The sequence below is a fragment of the Acanthopagrus latus genome, chromosome 14 (assembly GCF_904848185.1).
Source record: "Acanthopagrus latus isolate v.2019 chromosome 14, fAcaLat1.1, whole genome shotgun sequence".
In the NCBI taxonomy this organism is placed as follows: domain Eukaryota; kingdom Metazoa; phylum Chordata; class Actinopteri; order Spariformes; family Sparidae; genus Acanthopagrus; species Acanthopagrus latus.
The window spans coordinates 21,690,471-21,714,350 of NC_051052.1; the positions used below are offsets into that span (position 1 = coordinate 21,690,471).

At 45.7% G+C, this 23,880-nt stretch overlaps 3 protein-coding genes across 10 annotated transcripts in view; all 3 read right to left on the reverse strand.

The window, feature by feature from the left end:
- Positions 1 to 11,700, reverse strand: part of ptpro (protein tyrosine phosphatase receptor type O) — a 32,946-nt gene extending 21,246 nt beyond the window's left edge. For 4 of the 7 annotated variants that reach the window (XM_037121679.1, XM_037121684.1, XM_037121683.1 and 1 more), the window contains exons 1-2: positions 9,008 to 11,699; positions 1 to 215 (exon numbers count right to left, since the gene is read on the reverse strand). The exon at positions 1 to 215 is cut by the window's left edge and continues 47 nt beyond it. In XM_037121679.1, coding sequence (XP_036977574.1) covers positions 1 to 215; positions 9,008 to 9,115 — 323 coding nt within the window. In that variant the 5' untranslated portion in view covers positions 9,116 to 11,699. Of the gene's footprint in view, positions 216 to 8,304; positions 8,514 to 8,722 lie in introns of those variants that run through there. The other 3 variants (XM_037121680.1, XM_037121681.1, XM_037121682.1) reach the window with 3 other exon arrangements.
- Positions 11,701 to 12,922: 1,222 nt separating this feature from the next.
- Positions 12,923 to 17,943, reverse strand: cradd (CASP2 and RIPK1 domain containing adaptor with death domain). The gene is made up of 2 exons (XM_037121851.1): positions 16,505 to 17,943; positions 12,923 to 15,027 (listed from the first exon to the last, which is right to left on the reverse strand). Exons 1-2 carry the CDS (start codon positions 16,842 to 16,844, stop codon positions 14,684 to 14,686), a joined length of 684 nt encoding a protein of 227 aa, XP_036977746.1. The 5' UTR covers positions 16,845 to 17,943; the 3' UTR covers positions 12,923 to 14,683.
- A 140-nt stretch (positions 17,944 to 18,083) lies between these two features.
- Positions 18,084 to 23,762, reverse strand: socs2 (suppressor of cytokine signaling 2). Of its 2 annotated transcripts, none has more exons than XM_037121856.1 (3): positions 23,294 to 23,762; positions 21,433 to 21,673; positions 18,084 to 21,325 (listed from the first exon to the last, which is right to left on the reverse strand). In XM_037121856.1, the coding sequence occupies exons 2-3, from the start codon at positions 21,557 to 21,559 to the stop codon at positions 20,850 to 20,852; spliced, it is 603 nt and encodes a 200-aa protein (XP_036977751.1). In that variant the 5' UTR covers positions 21,560 to 21,673; positions 23,294 to 23,762; the 3' UTR covers positions 18,084 to 20,849. The 2 variants fall into 2 exon arrangements, with proteins under 2 accessions (XP_036977751.1, XP_036977750.1); XM_037121855.1 differs by having other exon boundaries at positions 21,433 to 21,678; positions 23,294 to 23,761.
- Between the last annotated feature and the right edge of the window lie 118 nt (positions 23,763 to 23,880).

Below are 23,880 nucleotides of genomic sequence, written 5' to 3' on the forward strand. Positions count from 1 at the left end.
AGTTTCAGCAGCAGGCCCACAGAGTAGCAGAGACCATGGAAGGATGTGTTGAACAGCAGAGGCTCGCTGCTGTTCACAAACTGGACCAGGACCGCTCGAGGTTCTCCAGAGAACTGAGCCGCGTACGCCGTGACGTTCTCCTGCAGGTCTGAGTGCTCCAGCGTCGCCACGATCACGCCGTCATCGCTCAGCGAAGCCTGGAACGCTGAGACGCTCTGAAACAAGAGAAGAAGAAAACTGAGAATTTACAGGAGATGAAAACCGAGCGGAGACCGACGATCAATTCATCGATTGATTGACTGTTTGATTGTTTGTTTGTTTGTTGACGACGGCTTCAGATGTTTCGTTGTGGCTGTTTACAAACAAATGAACTTATCAGACTAAAAACAAACAATCATCAGACGGGGAGATCGATCAGCTGATCAATACATTCAGCTGTCCTCTGATGCTGTCAGCTGGTCTTTCATTAAAGCTGTGAGCAGGAGAGTCGACTCCTCATCAAGCTTCATCTGTCTGACAAACTCATCTCAGCAACCGATCGAACAAGATGTTCCACAGAAGAGAGCAGCTGCTAACGTTATCAACACAGCTGACTACAGGATGATTAGCTTGTTGGCTAACAACGTACAGAGGTGATGGCTTGAGCTAGGCTAGCAGTTTCCCTCTACTTCCAGTCTTTGTGCTAAGCTAGGCTAACCACGTCTGCAGGTAACAGCTGACATGTGGACGTGTGTGGTGTTCTCTGACGGACTCTGTAGACGAGCAGATAATCTGCCTGCAGAGATTCTGACCCACTTTTCTAATCTGAGTGTCGGATAGTGACACCACAGTCAGTAAACAGGAGCAGCACTGAGGCATGCTGGGAGTTTCCACAACAGCTTCACCAGCAGGAGTTTAAATATACAAAACCTGACAACATATTTTTGTATGTTGTCAGCCAGTAACACAACAGCACCAGACTCCATTAACAAATGTGGTGATTTTAAGAGTTGTTGAGTTAAAACAAACTTTATAACGTAGTGAAACTGTGTGTGACAGATTCTGAATCACTGTGTCCTTTGAAATTCGGACTGTGAAATTCAGCATTAAATCAGAAGCTGAAGTTGTTTGTCTCCTTGTAAAAAGTGTCAGTTTGTGGTTAAATAACATCTGATTTAAACTGTATTTATTGTATTTAAAGGGTTAACTTGAACCCTAAAGCTCTGGATGTTTCATGTTATTTGACATCAGACGTGTAAATTCACAGAAATATCTGTAAAATAAAGATAAATTAGTTCTTATATTACAGTTTCATTATATTTACAGGTCGAATGTGACACACGACATCTCACAGAGACACACATGCTCGCTAACGCCGCCACCGGTCGTCAGACGCCATCAGAGAGACGAGGAGTCTCCTCGCCGACTCCATCAGCTCATGGCTGCTCTGCCGTCGCTATGGCAACAGAGATGAAAGGAGAGACACATTTGGGGAAGGAGGAGGGGCTCATTATATCTGTCTGAGGCACACACACACACACACACACACACACACACACACACACACACACACACACACACACACACACACAGACACACACAGACACCAACACACACACAGACTGGAATCTATTTACATTTACATCACAGAGATATGAGAACATTAAAATGTCCGACAGACAGTGAAGGCTACACTGAGGTCTGAGCAGGACCGTCACTGAGAGAAAAGACCAGAGACTGCTGGTGGTTCTGTTGTGGTGCTGGTTCTGTTGTGGTGTAACATGGATCATATTTAACACATGGTCGGATGTTTTGTTTGCAGACTCGGTTTCAGGACTGTGGTGGAGCAGAAGAAGACAGACGGTACATTTCTCTCAGGCAGGTTCTGGATGCTGTCGCTACGTCCAGAACATCTCACCTGACCCTCCAGAACCACTGCTCCAATTTACAGGTGACAAGACTTGATGACAAACAGCACCAATGAGAGGAGTGTAGGTGCTAATGCTGCTAACAATGCTAACGCAGCTAACAACGGAGCTTTGAACCTTCACTGAATAAGATTTCAAACACTGAGTAATAACATAAAATATACAACAATAAAATATTATTTAGTTTATGTGTAAAATCTCCTATATTGTCTGAAGTTGCTCAGATTGATTGATTATGTGACTGATCGTGTCAAATGTTAGAAGACTTTCCACAAATAAAAAACTAAAAATGTTCTTAAATGGAGCGTCAGCATCTTTGTTCTGACTCGAGCAGCCCAGTGAAAACCAGCATTATCCTGCAGGACACACACACACACACACACACACACACACACACACACACACACACACACACACACACACAGAGCTGCTATGAATGGAGTGTGTGACCCTGTGAATGATGCAGATCGGGGGTCAGGAGGCGGCGCCCCCAGGCAGCTGCCAACATTATCATGCAAACCTCCAGGGCTTTGTGTGGTTGTATGTGGGGGGGCCGGGGGAGGCCGGGGGAGGCAGGGGGGGCCGGGGGAGGACGGGGGAGGACGGGGGAGGCAGGGGGGGCCGGGGGAGGCAGGGGGAGGCCGGGGGAGGCAGGGGGGGCCGGGGGAGGACGGGGGAGGCCGGGGGAGGCAGGGGGGGCCGGGGGAGGCCGGGGGAGGACGGGGGAGGCCAGGGGAGGCTGGGGGAGGACGGGGGGGCCGGGGGAGGCCGGGGGAGGCAGGGGGAGGCAGGGGGAGGCAGGGGGAGGCCGGGGGAGAGAACAGGGACGCCGGAGTCCATTAGACTATGAATGAAGTGAGCAGCTCCACACTGAAGGCGTCTGACTGCAGCGCTCCCTCACAGCAGTTAAACGTCACATTTTCTCACTGAGGTTTGGTGCCACAGATGATTGACAGCTCCCTCCATCTACATAAACAACATGAACTTTCTGGAAACACCAACTAAACTCATCACCAAGAATCAAGTTTCTGAATAAAAGACTGAGCTCAGGAGACGAACTTCTCGACTGGAGAACACGAGTCAGTTTGTCGGCGTGAACATGTGCAGCTCAGGAAGGGTTGAGCTTCTGCTTCAGCACTGACAAATCAAAGCTTTGACTTGACGTCCTCTCAGTTAAAGACCAGAATTTGGGTTTTAGGGTCACGAATGAACTGACACAGTGCGATGCAACATGAGAGCAAAATGTTCATTCATGACATTCAGTCAGAGACCCACAACAGGATGAATCTGCTGAGACCAGAACCAGAACTAACAGCACTCAATTCCCCAATACGAGATGACGGTGGAAAACCTTCGTTAAGAGATCTGAAGTCTAACGAGGCTTCTTCAACACAACCCAACACACACACCACAACACATACACACAACACACACACCACAACACAACACACACAACACTGCTCATTACAGACTGCAGCAACCGGCACGTTAAAACGTTCGTCAAACCAGACCGACAGCCAACCAACCGCTGACAGTTTGTTACGTACGTTATCTTTCTTGTAAACAGGCTGACCTGCAGTCAGTAAACTGTCCTGTGTATAGAGGAGCTCGCTCCGTCAGAACAGTCCTGGGATCAGTCTGTAAAGATGTTTCTGAGCTGTGGATTTTGTTCCTTTGTTCTAAACAGTTAAACCAGACAACATCTGGGATGTGAAGGCTGAGTCCTGCAGTAAGCCTCTTAACACCATTGTTGAGTGTAACTCAGAGGACTTTAGTGTAGAAAGTCCAACATGTGTCTGAACAACAGACTCTGGAGCAGTTCAACACGTCCAGTAATCTGATTTAACCAGCAAACTGCTGATGTTCACAACAACAACAGGCTGTTTGGATTATCACTGTCAGGGTTAATCCCAAATGTGAAAGTGCACTAATAATCTGAGATCTAATCAATGTGGTCTGCCGAGTTAACAGACGGAGGAAGAGGTCCCACCGAGGTCCGATTAGAGCCGAGCCGAGCCTCGCATGAGAGCAGAGCCAGAGTTTAATCACAGTGAATTAGACACGCAGAAGAAACACTGAGTGTATTCTCTCTGCTGCTAACTGCTGCCTGGATACCACACACACACACACACACACACACACACACACACACACACACACACACACACACACACACACACAGATCATTCAGTGTGAGACGAGCAGAATAATTAAGACAGTTACACAACAGAGCTGGAGAGTTTAGCTTAGCTTAGCACAAGACTGGAAATAGGGGGAAAGTGCTAGCCACAAACTATGACACTATGCTAGCTCTTTGCAGCTAAATGCTGTTAGCGCTGTACAGTTAGCAGATTAATTATCAAGCTCAGCAGCTGATTGGACCAACAAACCAACAGAACTTTAAATATATGAAGTATTTCTGTCTAAAGCTAACATGTCTGTGAAGCATGATTAGCCTAGCTTAGCATGAACACTGCATGCAGGGGAATCTGCTAGCTATGTAGCCACGAAACATGAAATCAGTTGAAGTGGGCGTGTTGAAGATGAAACATGTTGAATATGTTTCACTCCAACATCCTGAAGACATCTCAGGATCAGAGCCGCTGCTCATGAAGCTCTGAGCTCAGAACTGGTCCAGGTTCAGAGTTCAAGACGTCTGAAGGGAAGCTAACAGAAGCTGATAGCAGACAGACGGACTGATCTGCTGACGCTGGAACCAGCAGCTCCAAACAAAAGTGTTGACCGGGAGTCCTGCCGCCCGCCAACCGGCCCACAGAGACGATGGCTGCTGCCTGTCTGTTAACCTGGAACAAGTCCTGCAGCAGACAGAGCTTCAAGACATCCTGACAGGAAGCAGCAGCTGATCAATACCACTCCTCACTGATCAGCAGCCACCGCAGCATTAAGGACGGTCAGTCGATGACATCACACTGATCATCAGTATGACTCAGTGATCAGGAAGTGACTGAACACAAACATGTTCGTCTGCAGATGTTACGGATCACATTCTACTGCAAAGAACTATCGTTTTAAAAAGCTTCTGGCTGCCGACAAACGGATCAGAACCGCCTGAGACCACAGGGAGCAGAACCGCCTCAGACCACAGGGAGCAGAACCGCCTCAGACCACAGGGAGCAGAACCGTCTCAGACCACAGGGAGCAGAACCGTCTCAGACCACACGGAGCAGAACCGTCTCAGACCACAGGGAGCAGAACCGCCTCAGACCACAGGGAGCAGAACCGCCTCAGACCACAGGGAGCAGAACCGCCTCAGACCACAGGGAGCAGAACCGCCTCAGACCACAGGGAGCAGAACCGTCTCAGACCACAGGGAGCAGAACCGTCTCAGACCACAGGGAGCAGAACCGCCTCAGACCACAGGGAGCAGAACCGCCTCAGACCACAGGGAGCAGAACCGCCTCAGACCACAGGGAGCAGAACCGTCTCAGACCACAGGGAGCAGAACCGTCTCAGACCACAGGGAGCAGAACCGTCTCAGAACACAGGGAGCAGAACCGCCTCAGACCACAGGGAGCAGAACCGCCTCAGACCACAGGGAGCAGAACCGCCTCAGACCACAGGGAGCAGAACCGCCTCAGACCACAGGGAGCAGAACCGCCTCAGACCACAGGGAGCAGAACCGCCTCAGACCACACGGAGCAGTCTATTTTACAGATGTTTCTGGTTTTCCGAACACATCGTCTGTCTGTAGCCCCACATTAGCTTCTTACTGCTACACATTTAATTACGTCTGTGGAGATTAACTGGATGAACAGAACCTGTCAGAATAATAACCAACCCAGTCCAGTGAAATATGAGCTGCTGAGGTTCAGAACAAACAAACAGAGAATCACTGATGCTGAAATTCAGCTCAGATCACCAAAATTCACACAATCATAACTTAAGAATAATTTTTAAAGCTCTCGTGAATTAAATAATTAAACGTTTCAAGAAAGTCCCTGACATGACCTGAAGACTCGAGGTGACGCGTGGAGTGACTCTAACAACAACAACAACAACAATAATAATAATAATAATAATAATAATAATAATAATAATAATAATAATAATAATAATAATAATCTGTTCTTTCTGTCATATAACAACAGAATCAGAGTCTTCGACCGTCTGGTGGTTTCAGATGAGTGCTGGAGCACAGCAGACTCTGGATCAGCGCTGGTCTCAGAGTAAAGCCTGTTATCGCTCAGCTTCAGGTTTCTGGCAGCTTCTGATCTCTGCTGTCAGAAACAGGAAGAAGCTCAGAGCGGATCATCCCGATCTGCTTTCACACGCTGAATTTGCTGGTTTTCTTTCCTTCCTCGTCCCTCGCTACATAAAGTGTCCAGTCATCGATGCGTTTTGTCCTTAATGACCTGTTTGGACTCATTATCCTGCTGGCAGACGCAGAAAGGAGCGAAGCCGTCCAACATGGCAGAACACCAGCGCTGGCAGCTGCTTCGCTCCCCGTTAGCAACATTAGCCGTGAAGCTCTCTGGCTCTGAATCAAACATGATCATGTTTCCAAATGTTCAGCAACATTTCTCTTCTGAGATTTTATTTATGAAATAATGAATCTGGAATATTCATCAGCAGCTTGTCCTCATCAGAACACACGGTGAAGGTTCTGTAACGAGCTTATTCAGAACCATGTTTGCATTTGTTGTCAGGCAGCGACCTCTGCTGGCTGCAGTCAGTATTACAGCAGCAAAGGAGGAAGTCAGGTGAAGTGGAGTAAAAAAAAGATGAGAACCTACGCTGACGCTCTCTGTTGTTGTTGTTGTTGTTGTGCGGAGTTTGACAGGTCCGTGAGTTTCTGTCCTGACAGAACCACAGCAGCTCCACATCCTCCTCAACAACAATCAGCCATCAGGGATTCAACAAACTACAGAAGAGAAACTCCTCAGATGACAGAATGTACACAGTTCAACCCTCCAGCTGACCCAGCTGAACCCGACCCAGCTGAACCCGACCCTGCTGAACCCAAACCAGGTCTGAAGCTGACGATGACGGACGATGAGCTGTGGGTTTATATTCCAGTTAGCTTGCTAGCTAACGGGATGCTAAAGGTCTTTGTACACCAGTTCTGTTTTCACTCCTCAGTGTTTCTTTAATCTGTCATCTGATAAAAAACGTCTTCATTGTTCTAGTTGTTACCTAAATTCACAAAATGGAGTCGTCGAGCAGAGACGATGAATCCTCTGACAGAGACAAACAAACTACGGTGGCTCTGAGGAGTCAAACAGTCAAACTGCCCTCTGAAGGCTGCAGACTGAAACTGTGTCAGACCTCCGTCACACTGGCTCAGACAGGAACACTCGAAGGTTTGGGCTGAAATTACTGAGTTACTTCTGTAACTTCAGTTACTGAAGAACGTCAGCGGGTCAGAACCAGTCTCACTGAGTTCTGGGTTCACTCTGAACCTGAACACGTCCTCCTGTAGAGCCGTCATCTCCTCTGTGACCAGCAGAGGTCAGTGCTGACCTCAGACAGTCACGTGGTCGTGACCAGCTGCTGGCGTTAGATCTGAAGGTCTGAAGATAAAATGATTAATCACATTATATCACATTATATTACATATAATGATCCTGATGACAAGTTTTCATACAGGTTCATGTCTGTTGGGACGGAATGTGCAGTGAAATGATTCAAGCAACCTCAAACAGGAGTTTGATGTGAAACACAAGCGTGTAGTTCTACAGAACTGTGAACCACAGACAGGAAGTGAAACGCTCCCTGGTGTCGGCCGCCTTCAGCCGGAGGAACAATATGAGTCGTCGTGTTTTGATATAAAAGAGGAAATTAAAGTGAAACATCAGATAAAAGTAAATCGAGCGACCGCAGAGACTCAGACTGAGAGCTGATCTGTGATCAGATCCACCAACACACAACACAACGTCTGAGACGTCAGCTGATTGCTGATCAGCCCACCGACTGCTCGGAGAGGCTGGAAGGAACCTTCACCTGATCAATAATCTATCACTAATATTTCACAATCAGTCAAATCAATCAGTGGAAACATCTGTGAAGCTGCAACCATCCACGATTCATCCAAACAGCTGACGATGAATCGATCAGACTGATCGATTCATCGTCAGCTGTTAAACAAGAGAAAATAACTCAAACTCTCGTTTTCTGTTATTAAAATATGATTAAACATTTATTCAGTGTTTTGTTCTGTCAAACTGATCGATCAGGTCACTGATTGATCAGTTTCTGCTCATGATGTCACCGTCAGATGTTTGATGTTCTCTCACAAATCAGAATCTCAGAAACTAAATCTGTTTCAACACAAACTGTTTTTTTTTGTTTTCAACATAAAAATGATTTCTTAAATTCATTATAATTTCACAACATTTGTGTTACTTTGAAGATGAAACTGTTACAATAAGTAAAGTACATTTACTGAACACTGAGTCTCCTGCTGTACCGTCTGATTCTGCTCCATCACATCTGATCTCATCACTGCAGGACACTCGTTACTCCATCACGTTCATCTGTAGTTACTTTATTTCCAACAGAACACAAAGTGTTTTCCTGTGTGAAGCCGTCAGGTAACAGCAGTGGAGTAGGAGCAGTGTGTGCAGCTGCAGGACAGGTAGCTCAGGTGTTCACAGCACCTGAGTACATGTACTCACTTACATTCCTGCACAGCTGAAAGCACTCAGGTGAGGACGGTCACACCTGTGCAGGTAAATCACCATCATCATCATCATCATCATCAGCTGCTGTGTGTGAAGTCGTGTGTGTGTGTCACAGCATCACTGAGCAACACACACACACACACACACACACACACACACACACAGCCGACTGACCCAGTTTCCTCCGCAGGGCCGAGCTGCTGCTGCCTCCCTGACGGACCTGCGGTGCCACAACGCGTCCATCTCCCGCTGCTCCACCTCTCCTCCACCTCTCCTCCTCTCCCCCTCATTAACCAGCTCCTATATCACTCCTCCGTCCCCCTGAACCGGGTCCATGAGCCGTGTTTGGAGCAGACAAAGCCTCTCAGCCGGCTGCAGCTGCCGCTGCTCGCACGGCTCCAGACGGGCGGCAGCAGCGGCTCCAAACACCCGATGTTCCCCGAATAAAGCGCTCCTTACCTGGCTGAGGCAGAGCAGAGCCCCGGTGAGCAGCAGCGGGGACAGCATGGTGCCTCGGGCCGGGAAGCGAGTCTCAGTCCGCCGTGTTCCTCTCAGTCTGCTGCGCATCCAAACAATGGCGATTTTTCTGCTGCATCGGAGCCGCTCCGCTCCGCTCCGCACGCTCTGTTTCCGCTCCGCAGCTCTAACGGCACACCACCGCCTCCATCTTCATCTTCATCTTCATCTGCTGCTTCATCGTCTGCTGCAGGCGGGACCGCCGCTCGAACCGGAGCCGCTGAGATACAGAGGAAACAGGCCGGGCTCCGGCGTCCATGCCGCGGCCTGGAGACGAGCAGGAGGTCGGTGTCGGTCAGAGGGATGATGGAGCCGCTGCTGCTGCTGCTGGAGCCCCGCCCCGCCCTGCTCCATCACACACACACACACACACACACACACACACACACACACACACACACACACACACACACACACACACAGACAAAAACAGGGATGAACAGTAACTCATGTACTGTGACCTGCAGACTGTCTGCTGCAGATCAGTGTTGTTCACTTCTGTTCATTATGATGTCAGATGTGAGCCAGTGTTACAACCTGCCGCCCCACCAGGCTGTGTGACTCCACCTGGACTCAGGTGCAACAGTATCACAACTAAAGCTGACACCATGATGTGCATCTATATGTTTCTGTGGGTGACTGAAGCATCCTGAGCTTCACTGGGAGAGTAAGAAGTGGTCAGTGACGGCTGATGCAGAACAGGCCTCATGTTGGACGAGCTGAAGCTGTGATCACACCTGAAGTGACACATGAAGAGGGAAACCTTCAGCAGGAGGTCACAACCCACACACACATGCACACTGTGTCACTGTGTGTGTGTGTGTGTGTGTGTATCATCTAATCACAGTGGTCAGAGTCACCTGGTGTCAGGTGTATGCAGGTTTTCGTGGGCATTGAAGTTTTTCTCTGGGTTTGGTTTTGGTTTGTGTCAGTACCTGCTGGTGTCACCTGGCAGATGGAGTGTCACTGCTTCACCTGGCCTCACTTCACCTGGTGCAGCGTGTTTTCCTCTCCGACAGTCTCAGTGAAATAAAGAGTGCAGGAGAGAGAATCTTCAGAGCTGCTGTGATGTTTTCTAACAGCTTCCTCTCCTGTCAGGGCTGTTTGATATTGTCACACATTTTACGTAAGAACCTTTAAACTAACATAAGTTACCGGATCCAAACATCAGGGTTACTGACTGGTGACTGTGATGCTGTCAGAACCCGTCCGGTCTCCTGCTGCGGGTCCAGTTTTCTGGAACTGTATTGATCTTTGGCTCGATGACGCCTGAACACGATTAATGAATGTGTGTTAATATCAGAACTGTGTGTCGTCACAGCTGATCAGTTCACGATCAGCTGATCAATACACAGTCACTCTGCTGTAGAATCACTGTCTGGTTGCAGCTTCACAGTTTGTGGTGTAAAGATGAGATCACTGTATTGATTATATATTGATCATACATCTGTAACCACGCTGGGTTCTGGAGGTTCGGACCCAATAGATCCTCGTCTCCACTTCTCTGTCACCGAACAGTCGACTGATCCAAGATGACCCTTCTTCTTCTCTGATGTGACGTCATGGGTTCACAAACCTGCAGATGAGTCTGTTCAGGTCATTCATGACGTCAGGCTGCCCCCTGCTGGCGGGGCAGTGAACCTGCAGCAGGTACGAGTCACGTGAGAACCGGTACCGAGCAGACTGTTCATGCTGACCCACACAGACACCACGTGACACCAGAGGAGGGTTTCTATTGGCTGATGAAGCAGCTGTCAGAGCACACAGTGATTAAACCTTCATTACAATGATTTGATCTTTAAAATGTTGTTAAGATCCTTTAGCTGTTCAGATCGACTGGATCCTCATCAGCGATTAGTTATTGATCAGTTATTGATCAGAGAGAACTTCATGAGACAAACATGTAAACTCATCACGTCTCCTGCAGCACAGACAGCAGACGAACTAGGAACACATCTGTAAACATCTACACACATCTGTAAACATCTACGCACATCTGTAAACAACTACACACATCTGTAAACATCTACGCACATCTGTAAACATCTACACACATCTGTAAACAACTACATACCGCTGTAAACATCTGTAAACATCTACACACATCTGTAAACATCTACACACATCTGTAAACAACTACATACCACTGTAAACATCTGTAAACATCTACACACATCTGTAAACATCTACACACATCTGTAAACATCTACGCACATCTGTAAACAACTACACACATCTGTAAACATCTACACACATCTGTAAACATCTACGCACATCTGTAAACATCTGTAAACAACTACACACGTCTGTAAACAACTACACACATCTGTAAACATCTATAAACATCTACACACGTCTGTAAACAACTACACACCTCTGTAAACATCTATAAACATCTACACACGTCTGTAAACAACTACACACCTCTGTAAACATCTACACACATCTATAAACATCTACACACGTCTGTAAACAACTACACACCTCTGTAAACATCTGTAAACAACTACACACCTCTGTAAACATCTACACACATCTGTAAACAACTACACACGTCTCTAAATATCTGTAAACATCTACACACCTCTGTAAACATCTGTAAACAACTACACACCTCTGTAAACATCTACACACCTCTGTAAACATCTGTAAACAACTACACACCTCTGTAAACATCTACACACATCTGTAAACAACTACACACCTCTGTAAACATCTGTAAACAACTACACACCTCTGTAAACATCTGTAAACAACTACACACCTCTGTAAACATCTGTAAACAACTACACACCTCTGTAAACATCTACACACGTCTGTAAACAACTACACACATCTGTAAACATCTGTAAACATCTACACACCTTTGTAAACAACTAGATTGTCTGATTACAGATCAGGATCAAATGTATTGATCCGGTCAGCAGGACCAGCAGAAGCTGAAGAACTCTGCAACAGTACTTTTACTTCTGGTACTTCAAGTTTATTTTGGTGCAAATACTCTTACTTCAGAAGAGCGTATGTGTGTATGTGTGTGTCACTGTGTGTGTGTGTGTGTGTGTATGTGTGTGTTACTGTGTGTGTGTGTGTGTGTGTGGTTGATGGATCACATGACGTTGCAGTAAACAGATTTGTTTTGACCAGACGGACATCTGTGAGGTCATGTGAGTTCTGATGATGTCAGCAGGAAGTTCCTTATAAGGAGTTTGTCTAATGAGACGTGTGTTTGTTTGTTTGTTGGTTTGTTTGTTTGTGTTGTAGAAACAACATGTGAGGGTTGAAGCAGCGGACACAGAACATTCACACTGTGTTTTCACCTCCTCCTACATTTTCTGTCTTCATCTCATTATCTCAGTAAACAATGTTTTTACCAGCCAATCACAGGCCGGCCTCGTCACTGTTATGTTTTGACTGGATGACGTTGACGAGGCCCCTCAGCGATCCCTCCTGACTAAATGAAGACAACTGATTCCACCTTAAACTCAGCACAGCTTGGTTAAGGTGGTATTGAGGTATTAACTGAACTGAAATCAGACTCAGTGTTGTTGTTGACTGTTTCCATCTGCTGCTGCAGTGACACACACACACACACACACGCACACTGCTGCAGAGGTTTTATCAGAAGTCAGATGGATTCTGGGAAGTGAGGCTCAGACGGGATCAGAACAAAAGAAATCTGCAGAAGAAGAAAAAAAGTTCAGAGCTGATTTACATCCCGAACACTTCCAGCAGGAAGTCATCACAGAGTGATGTGATCTCTGACATCATCCTGCGTCTGAGTGACCAGTTGTGATGTGATGTCACTTCCTGCTCTGTATGAAACAAACCCGTCCATCACTGAGACAGACTCCATGTTTCTACTCTTTCTACTTTATTTCACAGAGTTTATAAAGTGTCTCCAACTCAACAACTCACTAATCTGACACATTTGTTAAGGGAGTCTGGTGCTGCTGTGTTACTGGTTCAGTAACGACATAGAGGTCAGTCTTTTGTTCTTCTTCTTGTTTACTGAAACAAAGATGCAGCCTGTGCTTGACTGCAGATCAGTTTGAAATAAGAAGCGTTCTCTTCAGATTGTCTGGCAGCAGGACGAAGCCTCGTCTTCATCATGCCAACATGTGAAGGATCAGAACTGAGACAAACTTCTTGCATCAAACCAAACTCTGACCGTTGAGTCTCACCTATTATATTAAAGCTGATGTTTCTGCTCTCCAGCCACCGGAGGGCGCTGCTGAGGTGGTTCTGTCAAACACAGACAGACAACCGGAAGCTGCTGAGTCGGTCAGATGACCCCTCTGACCCTGTGCAGGGGCCCGACCCCCCACTGTGGGTCAAAGTGTGAAGATGACGATACTCGAGTACTTCAGACGTCTTCCTGTAACTGAGTACTGTGACTGTGACACCGGAGCTGCAGCTGCTCTGACCTCAGGCTGCAGGAACGCTCAGGTTGGACTGTGGGAGGCGACGAGCTGCCGTGCGGGTCAAACAATACGGGAGTGTTGTGGCAGCGTCCCTCCCTCTGCTTGTTTCCTGGAAGCAGCGAGGATATAAAGCTCAGTGTTCGCTGCTTTCTCAGAAACTCACATGAGGAGCTGCTGCTGCTGCAGTCACGCTCGCTCCTCAGAACACCAGAGACACCAGCTGCACAACACATTCAGTCCGGTCCAACACATCTTGTTACGAGGTCCAGAAGCCCGGTTCTGCCAATTAAACAATCAAAAACTGAGCATGAAGAAATAAATGCTCATGTTAACTTATTATATGAAGTCACAGTTACATCATGGGACTAAAAGTCAAAATGACCAGGAGGTTGTTAATGTTTCTATAAATGTAGATTTATTTCTTTTTAATGAAGGCTGAGTCGTCACCAGTGTGTGTGTGTGTGTGTCTGTGTGTGTGCAGTTAACTGTCTGCAGACACGCTGCCTTTTTAAATTATTCACAATAACACTTTTTAATATTTCCTCTCTCGTCTGCAGTTCCTGTTTGTGTTTGAAGAACTGTTCTGACGTTCTCCAGGAGAACCGCACGTGTGTTTATCAAGTCTACATGAAGAGAACGATCATCTCGTGAGTCCACCTTAAAACCCCACAGACAGAAAGTTGATTCTCAGCAGGAACTGGAGCTCTGCAGGCTGTTGAGGAATTAATGAAGTGCAGTGAGCGAGCGAGCGAGCGAGCCATTCTCGAGAGTACAATCATGTACTCTCTCTCAGCAGCAGTTCAGACTTTCACAGTCTTCTGGTTTTTGTTCTTCCATGAAAGATTTTATTTGATTAATTCAGATTTTTTGACCCTTAAATGAAGAATTTCAATAAAAGTTTCAGAGTTTAAATCTCGGATTGTTTTCAGTTTACTGTTCGTCTCGTGTTCATGACCTCGGTTCTGATCTGGATCCTTCATCTGTGAAAGTGGACAGTTCATTGATGAAGAGACGAGACATCAGCAGACGACTCTGTGACGTCAGTGTCAGTCCTGAGTCCGTCAGAACACCAACACAGTCCAGTCGTCTCTCTGGTTCTGGTCTCTGTCTCTTCATGTTCTCCAGCTGGTCTCAGACGTTTCTCAGTTCCGTCTCTGAGGTCGAATCTGTCTATGTCCACTAAGTACTGCGTCCAGAGTCAGAGCAGTTTCTCAGGAGGACTTGAGATTAAAGTTTCTCGGGTCGGTCCCATCAGAACGTCCTCCAGAACAGACGGATGGACGTCAGCAGCCTTCAGACTCTGAACGAGTCTCTGGACCGTCGCCTTCCTGCCGTCACGTCGTCTCCACTGAACCAGACCGGCCAGAACTGCCGCCTGAATACTGAGGGAGTGATCGGACCGGCAACGGAACACGGCCTCGGCGGACAGACCCAGATCCATCAGGACCGACTCCCATTCAGCACCAAGCCGAGACGCCAGGCGGGACAGCTCCTGGTCTGAAGGAACCTTCTGGAGAACCGAGTCAGGAAGACGGCAAACGTCTGCAGAGTGAGCGACAGTCAAGATTATAATCTGAGCCACAGACGATCCGAACTACTTCAGATTATTTCTCAGAACCTCAACTTTCTCTGGACCTTAATCTTAAAGTTTGTTTCCAGATTAAAATCTCATTTCGAATTGAATCTCAGATTTATGACTTTGTTTCAAAAGTCATGATGACAATAATCTGAAGAAGCAGCTTCATGTGACTCATCTCAGCTTCAATCTGTTTAATCTCCACCTCTAATCTGAGAACCATCAAACTTCAGATTAAAATCTCAGAAATTAAAGAAACTTAAATAACTTTTAAATCTTTCATTTCAGATAATGATATTAGATTTCTGACTTTTATAAATCTACTGTTGGTAAATCTCATCTTCACTTTCAGATTCAATCCCACCTTATTTTTAATTCTCGTAATTTGAACTGTAATCTTTTATTTGAAAACTTTACGTTAGATTTCAGACTTTTATCAGCAGCTGTGGTTAAATCTTTAACTCCACTTCCTGTCTGTGACATCATCACAGCGTCACTGAGCCCAGCAGCAGTTGAAGCTCAGGTGAGGCGCTACAGGTAACTGTCCTGCCTGGCCTCCTCTCATTGGACCACAGCGTCAACAAACACAAAGAGAAAATAACACGATCAGCTGTGTTCAGTCAACACACAGTGTGTGTCTGTGTGAGGTCACAGTGACACACAATTAATACACACACACACACACACACACACACACACATACACACACACACACGCACACACACACAGATAATCAATAGATTCATTACAACACTTGTCCTGAATGGCACCTGCCTCATGAACGTCTGTCAACGATTCTTCTCTATAAATTAACAACAACAGCAATAAAATGTGTCTAATATTGTGTAAGTGATTAATTTGAGGTGTGATTTCATGTTTGGAGTCTGGCGGATTGTTTCAACTATCTCTGAAGACACTGACACACATCCTGAGATGTGGAGGCCTTTCTGAGTATATCCATCCTGACTGAGCCTGACTGAGCCTGACTGAGCCTGACTGAGCCTGACGTACCTTCTGAGACTTTAGCCTCTGTGTCGTCACTTAATCTGAACCTCTGTCACAACATCTGGACTTTAATCTCAGATTATGATTTTTCTTTCTCTTTTAAATTCTATCTATAATTTAAATTCTCTTTTCAAATATATATTTAAAACTTCTGACAGTAATCTCAGAATAATTATCTTCTTCAACAACACAAAAATCAACAACTTTTTATTTGAAATCTTAATCTCAGGTATTAGTTTTTCTGACATGTTGGACTCCAGGTCCAGGTCCAGGTCCAGGTCCAGGTCCACTCCAGTGCAGTGAGCTGGATGGACAGCTCAGAAATCCTTAAACAGTTTTAAACAGACGTCAGAGTCTCTGTGTGGATCCAATCCAGATTTAAGACTCAACTCACTGCTGTGGTCCAGAAACAGGTGCTGTCCGTGTGTCTGTGCTCACCTGTGGAGCCGAGTCCAGGTCCAGGTGCAAGTCCAGGTTCAGGTCCGGGTCCAGGTCCTGGTCGTGTCTGGAGCTCCAGCAGCAGCTTGTCTCGGACCCAGCTGAAGTCGTCTAGAGACCGCAGGAAGGCGTGGAAGGCCCGGGGCCCGCGGCTCGGCAGGAGGTCCAGCAGCTTCAGGGTCTTCTGTCTGTTTGTCGGCTGAGACTCGATATGTTCCACCTGAGCCTCCGTCAAAATGTCGTCCTGGTACAGGAGCGGAACGATAGTGTCGCTGACCAGCAGCTGCCCGGACAGTTCCAGCCTGTGTGCCCGCAGCAGAGCTCTGTGTGCCGGGTCCATAGAGGAAAACAGCCGCTCCTGCTTCTATCAGTTATAAAGTTGTGTTGTTATGAACTACCATGATGACCCGTCATGAAAACTGTGACACGGTTCCGGTCCGCACAACTACATGTGTTCAATGTTATTGTGTCCGACTCGAAACATACGAGCGGAACAAAGGTTTCGCCAGTGTTAACAGCTCAGTTTATCTTGAACGTTTTCCCGGCTTGAAATCTTCTAATTGCATAAAAATCTTCAATAATTGGTAACACGTTTACAGGTTGTGAATAATTACGAACAGGTCTTCAATTCGGCATATATGTGATACACCAGGTATCATTAACATTTAAGGAAACCTCAACGTTTCGCCCCAACGCTTGTTTCAACAGCCGTGGACAGTAGCTAGCAAACAGCGTAAGCTAATACTTAAACGAAGCTAATGCTAAAATGAAAAGTGTGTAGGAGATCAGTCAGACTCCGAATGTGAAAGAATAATCCAATTCATCCGATACGTTTATATGCGATGTTCTGTCAGTTGTTAATAATGAACAACAAAAGACCAAATCTATAACTGGAACATTTTTTAATGAAGTTCGGTTGAATAGTCTACAACGGATCGTCTTGGGCCAGACTCAGTTTAATCGACTTTATGACAGTTTATATTACATATTCAAAATCATCAGAGAATCATATTCATTTTTACATTCAGTTAATAAATGAGCTCCGGTGCTGACAGGGAAAGTCTCGATGTTTCGACCTGTTCGCCTCACGACACTGCGGGGCGGTAACGTTAGCTACAGGCTAACGCAAAGAAGACGTTTTTGAAAGAATGTCAGTAATATTTTTTCAGTATATCTGCCGAAGACAGTGGTTTCCATACAGTAGACATGTTGTACCGAACAGTACTAATTAGACTTAAATGAGCTTAATATATAAAATAATAACCGACTAATATTCAGCTACTTACAAGATAAAACAGGTTTTGTGTTTACAGCTTCTTGCTTCCATATTAAGGACATAAATCCTTTTTCCTGACAAGTGATCAAACCTTAAATTTGAAGATTTGTGAAAGGAGTTCATTTCTTCCTCTTCCCATTCTTGATTTCTCTTCTTTTCAAAAGTTCAATAGTTTCATCCAGATTTTCTTCAGTTTCATAATAATTCTAACAAAATGGTGAGATATTGAGAAAAACTATTGGCTTACTGTTTTTTAAGAAGTGAAATAACATGCAGTAATAAACAGACATAAAAACATTTCCATGATGAAGCACCATATAAAAACTTTATTCATTTCATGTCTGGAGCTGATCAACGTTACAGAGGCAGAGCTGCAGCACAGCTCGCATCAGAACAACACATGCTTTCAGTCTGTGCAGCTTCTTTACAAAAATGTACCAGAAAACAGTGTGACACAATCAATAAATATTTTCAAAATCAAAAGAGGCCGAGCACTGCAGGGCTCAGCCGCCCACAGCTGTGATATGTACAGAGATGTGCAGCGATGGTCCTGCTCCTGGTGCTTTATGTCCAGTAATAAAGACGTTTCATTCAAAGGCTGTTAGAGTCTGGAGGTCATTGATCAGCGTGACATCGCAGCTGAAGAAGAAAAGAAGCGACTCTTCTCTTCCATCATTCACCCTCCGTACAAAAATAAAGATATAAAGAGGAACATTAAGACAGATATTAATGGAAACATCAGGCCGAGTCAGTCACATCCAAACTGACTCCCATTTACCTGAGTGACCTACTGTTAAAGAACCAAAGAGCCCGCCCCCTCAAACACCTGGACGAGTGACGCTGCAGGTGGTTTTTATTAAGGATCACATGTTCAGAGTCACAGAAAGGAGTCTGTCCACACCCAGATAAAGTCGTGTTCATGAGAAGGTGTACGTAAAAACTTCACCTTGATTAAAGAACAAAAACTGTTTATAGGTCTAAGAATCCTTAAAATGAAGGATTCTTTAATGGAGTTTGGTTAAATGTTCCCCACACAACAAGACAAAACCAATTTCAACACTGAAAGCAGACATGTTTTATGAAACCTTAACAATGTGGTTTCTGAACTTCAATCAGCTGAATTCGAACTTAATTAGCAGAATTCACACTTTGTTGGTACCGAGGTCCAAAAACTGCTTAAAGGTGTCATCAGATGTCAAAAAAATCAATCCACCAGTTTCTGCTGTATTATTATTATTATTATTATTATTATTATTATTATTATTATTATTATTATTGTTAATTATTAATACTGGTTCTCTCCTGCAGTCTGGGATCACAGCTGTTTGGAGACCTCTGTTTTAGTTTTGGGTGAACTGTTCCTTTCATGGTTCGGCTGGTTCTGATGCCGTCTGATCGTCGGAATGAGAGTTCTGTGTTCACATCAGGTCCAAACAAAGTGAACACGATGTGATCTCTCCCGGGTCCTCAGAGCAGGACCGACAGGTCCAGTGTGACACTGTGTCTTTGTTTTTATGTGATCTGATTGGCTCAGAGCTTCAGAGTACTACATCCAGCGGGGACAGAGTCTAACGGGAGCCCGGAGGGGTCAAACTGCGACTCTGACGTGAGTTCATCTGAAAACAACACGAGGACGTGTTTGTTTCTACGCAGCTCATCGATCAGGAAACCTCGTCCCGCTGCCTCACAAACGTTTGGACGCAAGTGAACTCATGGTCGTCCAACCACGGCAGCCAATCAGAGGGCTCCGTTTCCTGAGTTTGAGGGTAGAAACAACAAACTCTGACTGGAGGAAATGTTGATTCTAGTTTCTGTTTGTAATCGGTGAATAAAGTGTAATGAAGTTCACCTGACTCACGTTTATCAAACATGTCCGCCATCGATCCAGCGACGTTCCAATGATCAAAGTATTTCATTTGCTTTTTGAGTCGATCAATACAAAATAAACAAGGTTGTTTTGTCTTCTGATGATGAATTCAACATTATTCTGGACTTCTGATTGAACAAAACAATAAATATATAAATAAATAAATTGCTTTAGTTGCTTTTGAGCACCTTCAACTTTTCTCAGTTTACAGTTTTTCGGTCTCCTGGATATTAAAGTCTTGATGGATCAATAATGTCTGTGATTAACCATTAGGCAGCTCTCTGTTTTTAACAACTAATCAAATGATTATTTACTCAAATGTTTGTGCTGCGTTGACTTCCGACACTTTGCGGCTGCGACGTAATAAAACGTCGTCACCTGAGCTCAAAGATTCGACTCACCTGATGAACACAACATGAGGGAACAACAACAAACCTCCAGTCAGTGCTGATGAAGCAGATCCTTCCTGTGACTCTGTCCAATCATCATCACGCTCGCGTCCCGTCAGAGCGCTCACACATTAACGGTCGTGGACTCGACGTCAAACATCAGACAGGAAACGAATGATCAGGTACAAATCCAGGTTACATTCTCGTCTTCCACACTGAAGGTTCAGAGTGTGACGCTGGTCAGTCGGTGAATTAATCATCAATCACGATTCTCTTCTATAATCGCATATTTGTCTGTTTTTATATTTAACTTTAATTTGAATATTTTATAGGTGTTTGCAGTTTTTCCTGACAACTTCTAGACTAAATGATTCACCAACAATATAAATCAAGTGTGAATTCTGTTCTTGAACTCATCATTCATCAGTGACTCAGAGATCTGTGGTTACATATGTAACTTATTAAGTCCTCTGCCAAGGAGGTTTTGACCCGAATCTGTCTGTCTGTCACACCGTATTCAGGTGGCTGGTATCTATGGGTGAGTACCAAAGGGTTCTGTCGGGCCTTGGCGGAGGTTTGCACTCTACTTCGTGTCTTTTAGCTGGTCAGAGCTTCAGCAGTTCTGGCTGTAAAGTACTTACTGCAGCGAAGTACGTCGAGTGTAGCGGACCTCCTCCTGTGGTTGACTCCTCCCCCTCATTATTGCCTGTCCGTTTGTTTTCCCGGGTCCTTACGGGAAGCAAGGCATGATGGGATTGGCCAGTGGTCAGATATGTGTTGCACACAGTGGATGCTCCGCGTCCTGCTCCGCGTCTACACGTTGTAGGTGTAGTCCGTCAGGTAGTCCTTCAGTCTGTTGGGGAGCGGCAGATCCTGGACCTGCCGCGTCGTCCTGTTGATGGCGATGCGACAGAGGTGCTGCAGCGCCGGCGTGGCCGTGTACACGGGTTTGGTGAGCAGCAGCTGCACCGTGCCGTTGGGCGGCGTCGCAGAGGGCTGAGAGTTCGACGGCGCCTTGTCGCTGGTTCTGGACAGCTGGACGTAGTGCTCCACCAGGTGGACCACGCTGTCAAACTGCTTCAGCTTCGGCTTCACCAGAACCACCGAGTCCAACTTGAATTTACCGTGTTTGTACTCGATTCGCAGGTTGGTCGGACCCGCTGACGTCATGGCGGATATGGTGAACAGGTAATCTCTCTGAGAGCTGTCCCGCACCAGGAAGGTGCCCTCCGAGGCGTCCTGGAGGATCTCTTTGGCCTCGTTAGCAGTCAGACTGCCCCAGTACCAGCCTGACAGAGAGACAGAACTGTCAGAATATACACAGGAAACAGTCGAACAGAACCAGGAAACACAGGAAACTATGTATCTCCATGGAAACGTGGGGTTTGGGACACACCTGTGTTCTTCAGGTCCTTCATAGCTAAGGCGATGCGGCTCTCGTCTGATTCCACAGTCCTGGAGTTGTTGTCGCCTCGCCTGTCGCTCTCGATTCTGTCTGTGGACTCGGAGGACTGGCAGGTCATTGGACAGATCCAACCTTCAGCCTACAGTTAGGCCCACAGCTCAGACATGGGACGAGGTCTGCAGCAGCCAGACAAGAGGGAGCAGGACCCCGACTGGGTCTGAACCGGTCCGAACTGACCTAGAACAAACCAAATCCATCAAAACAGACCGACTGAGCAGGACAAGCTCAACATTACTGTTATCTTAATTATTCATCTCATCAAACTTGTGTGTAAAATAAATTCTACTGCAGACTTTGTTCTCACACTGAACCACATTCAAAAATTCAATAATTTAAGATAATATTGTTCATACATATAAACAGGAAGCACACAGAGGAGGATCAGAGATGTTTCAACACCAACAGGGTCTCTTGTTTCATTCTGCTAACAAGAGATTCGCTCAACAGCACAGCGTGGAAGTTTTCACACAACTGATTTTCTGTTCAACTGATTACTGTGAATATCTTCAGACAACATAGAACATTTGTGGATGACATTTTTAATGTTGTCTTTTCTATTAGAAACCAAACGATTAACTGATAAAAACCTACAAACACTGAAAACACCTCACATTCAACTGTGGCAGAAATCAAGATTCCTAATAGTTGAAAAGAGTCACGTCCGACAGATTTTATAATATAAATCAGAGGGAATTACTTATGTTCACATTAAGTACCAGTGTAATTATCACTGGATTGTTCAATGTTAATACATAACCATCGATCTCTAAGTGCCACCTGACAAGTTATTAAGTATATGCAGAATTGAGGAGACGACTTTAATTTTAAGAAGAAAAAAAAGGATTTTATTGAACAGATTTATACACCAGCAGACAAACGAAGCAACCTTAAATTGCTAGGATTTTGAATGGAATTTGGCACAGCGTGACATGTTATTAATTTTACACGTAGAGAATCTAATCAAAATAAATACTGGTGTTTTTGTGTGATATAAATAACATATTTATACATTCATACACACATCCAAAACGTAAAACAATGAGAGTTCTGAATATAATTTGGTGTAACGTGATAGTTTCCCTGTTCCTTGTTAGAAAAATATTTAAGAGGCAGTTGTTCATGTTCAACAGAACCGCCGGTGTTAGAATATGTAAAATGTGTTTCATGCAGGTTAATACGTCAGCAGGAAGATGAGGGCTAAATTGCTAAAATTTGGAATATAGTTTGGTGTGAGGTGATAGATTCTTCTGTTTGTGTTTAAAGCAGCAGTCTGTAGTTTTACTGACGAGAAAAATCTTCACTGACTGTTAAACTGAATCAACAAAGTGACCTTAAAGGACAAAAACAGTTTCTACTGTTGTACTGTGTTTACGTGTGGCGGACCCTGCCACCTCTGTATCTCCACACAGTGTTCTGGGACCGTGTTCTGTCCTCTGAGGACAGCTTGTTTACTCACTGGTGGAAAAAAATGGTTTTGTCCCCTTGTAACTATTGTGAATATGTCACATAGTGGCCCTCTAATCCATCCCTCTCCATGAGATCCATCAGTCTGTGTGAGCCGCATCCACGCTGCTGATTCAATTAAACACATACTAATATCATTTTATTATCAGCGCATGTTCACACCGCCAGCGGCCGCGGTGTCGTTAAATTGGTAGAATAGTGAATGGAGTCTGGTGCAGTGTGTGCGCACAGCGCGCAGGTGTCCACACTGACAGGACCGTCCGCCTGAAACACGACCGACACACCGAACAGGACTTCACGTCGAGTTCTGAGACACAAACCAACCTACCTGAGATGCTGCACAGCTAGCTGCTAGCTAGTCAAACGTTAGCTCAGAAGCAGCGGTGCCAGTTGACGGTCCGTGTAGAAGAACCGGACCTGTCCGCGGCACCAGTCCGCTCCGGAACCATCACTTGTATTAAATGTCCTCTCCTGCTCGCTAATGGCGGCTCACACACGGCGACACTCCGCTCACACGTCAATGTGTCGGTCGGGACAGATTAGCGCTCCGGTCAGAACCCCGAACAATAAAACACGGATTTAGTCCCGAGACCCGGAGAACAAGCAGAACCGCGTGTGCGACCCGAACATGGTGTTGGTCCGTCCGTCACTGTGCTGCGGACACAGAGAGTCCAGGGAGCCGCCGAATAACGACAATATCACCATAAACACAAAAGAAGCATTTCCAGGAACTTTCCAGGAATACAGTCACGTGGTGCCGAGAGCAGCGATTTAAGGTGGACTGACACACACACACACACACACACACACACTGTGCCTTCAGGTGGTCTCGCAGATATTTAAATTACAGGTTGAAGGCACGTGCACGTGAAGTGCGGAGATGTTTTTTTGAGACTTGCACAACACACGCACACA

Bases quoted from the DNA above. Each gene is read 5' to 3' on its own strand.
- socs2 (XM_037121856.1), bottom strand. From the start codon at position 21,559: ATGACCTGCCAGTCCTCCGAGTCCACAGACAGAATCGAGAGCGACAGG. The intron at 21,326-21,432 runs GTGTGTCCCAAA...TCTCTCTGTCAG, and splicing joins GAAGGACCTGAAGAACACAG to GCTGGTACTGGGGCAGTCTG.
- cradd (XM_037121851.1), bottom strand. From the start codon at position 16,844: ATGGACCCGGCACACAGAGCTCTGCTGCGGGCACACAGGCTGGAACTG. The intron at 15,028-16,504 runs GTGAGCACAGAC...CTCACTCTGCAG, and splicing joins ACCTGGACTCGGCTCCACAG to ACGTTTGCCGTCTTCCTGAC.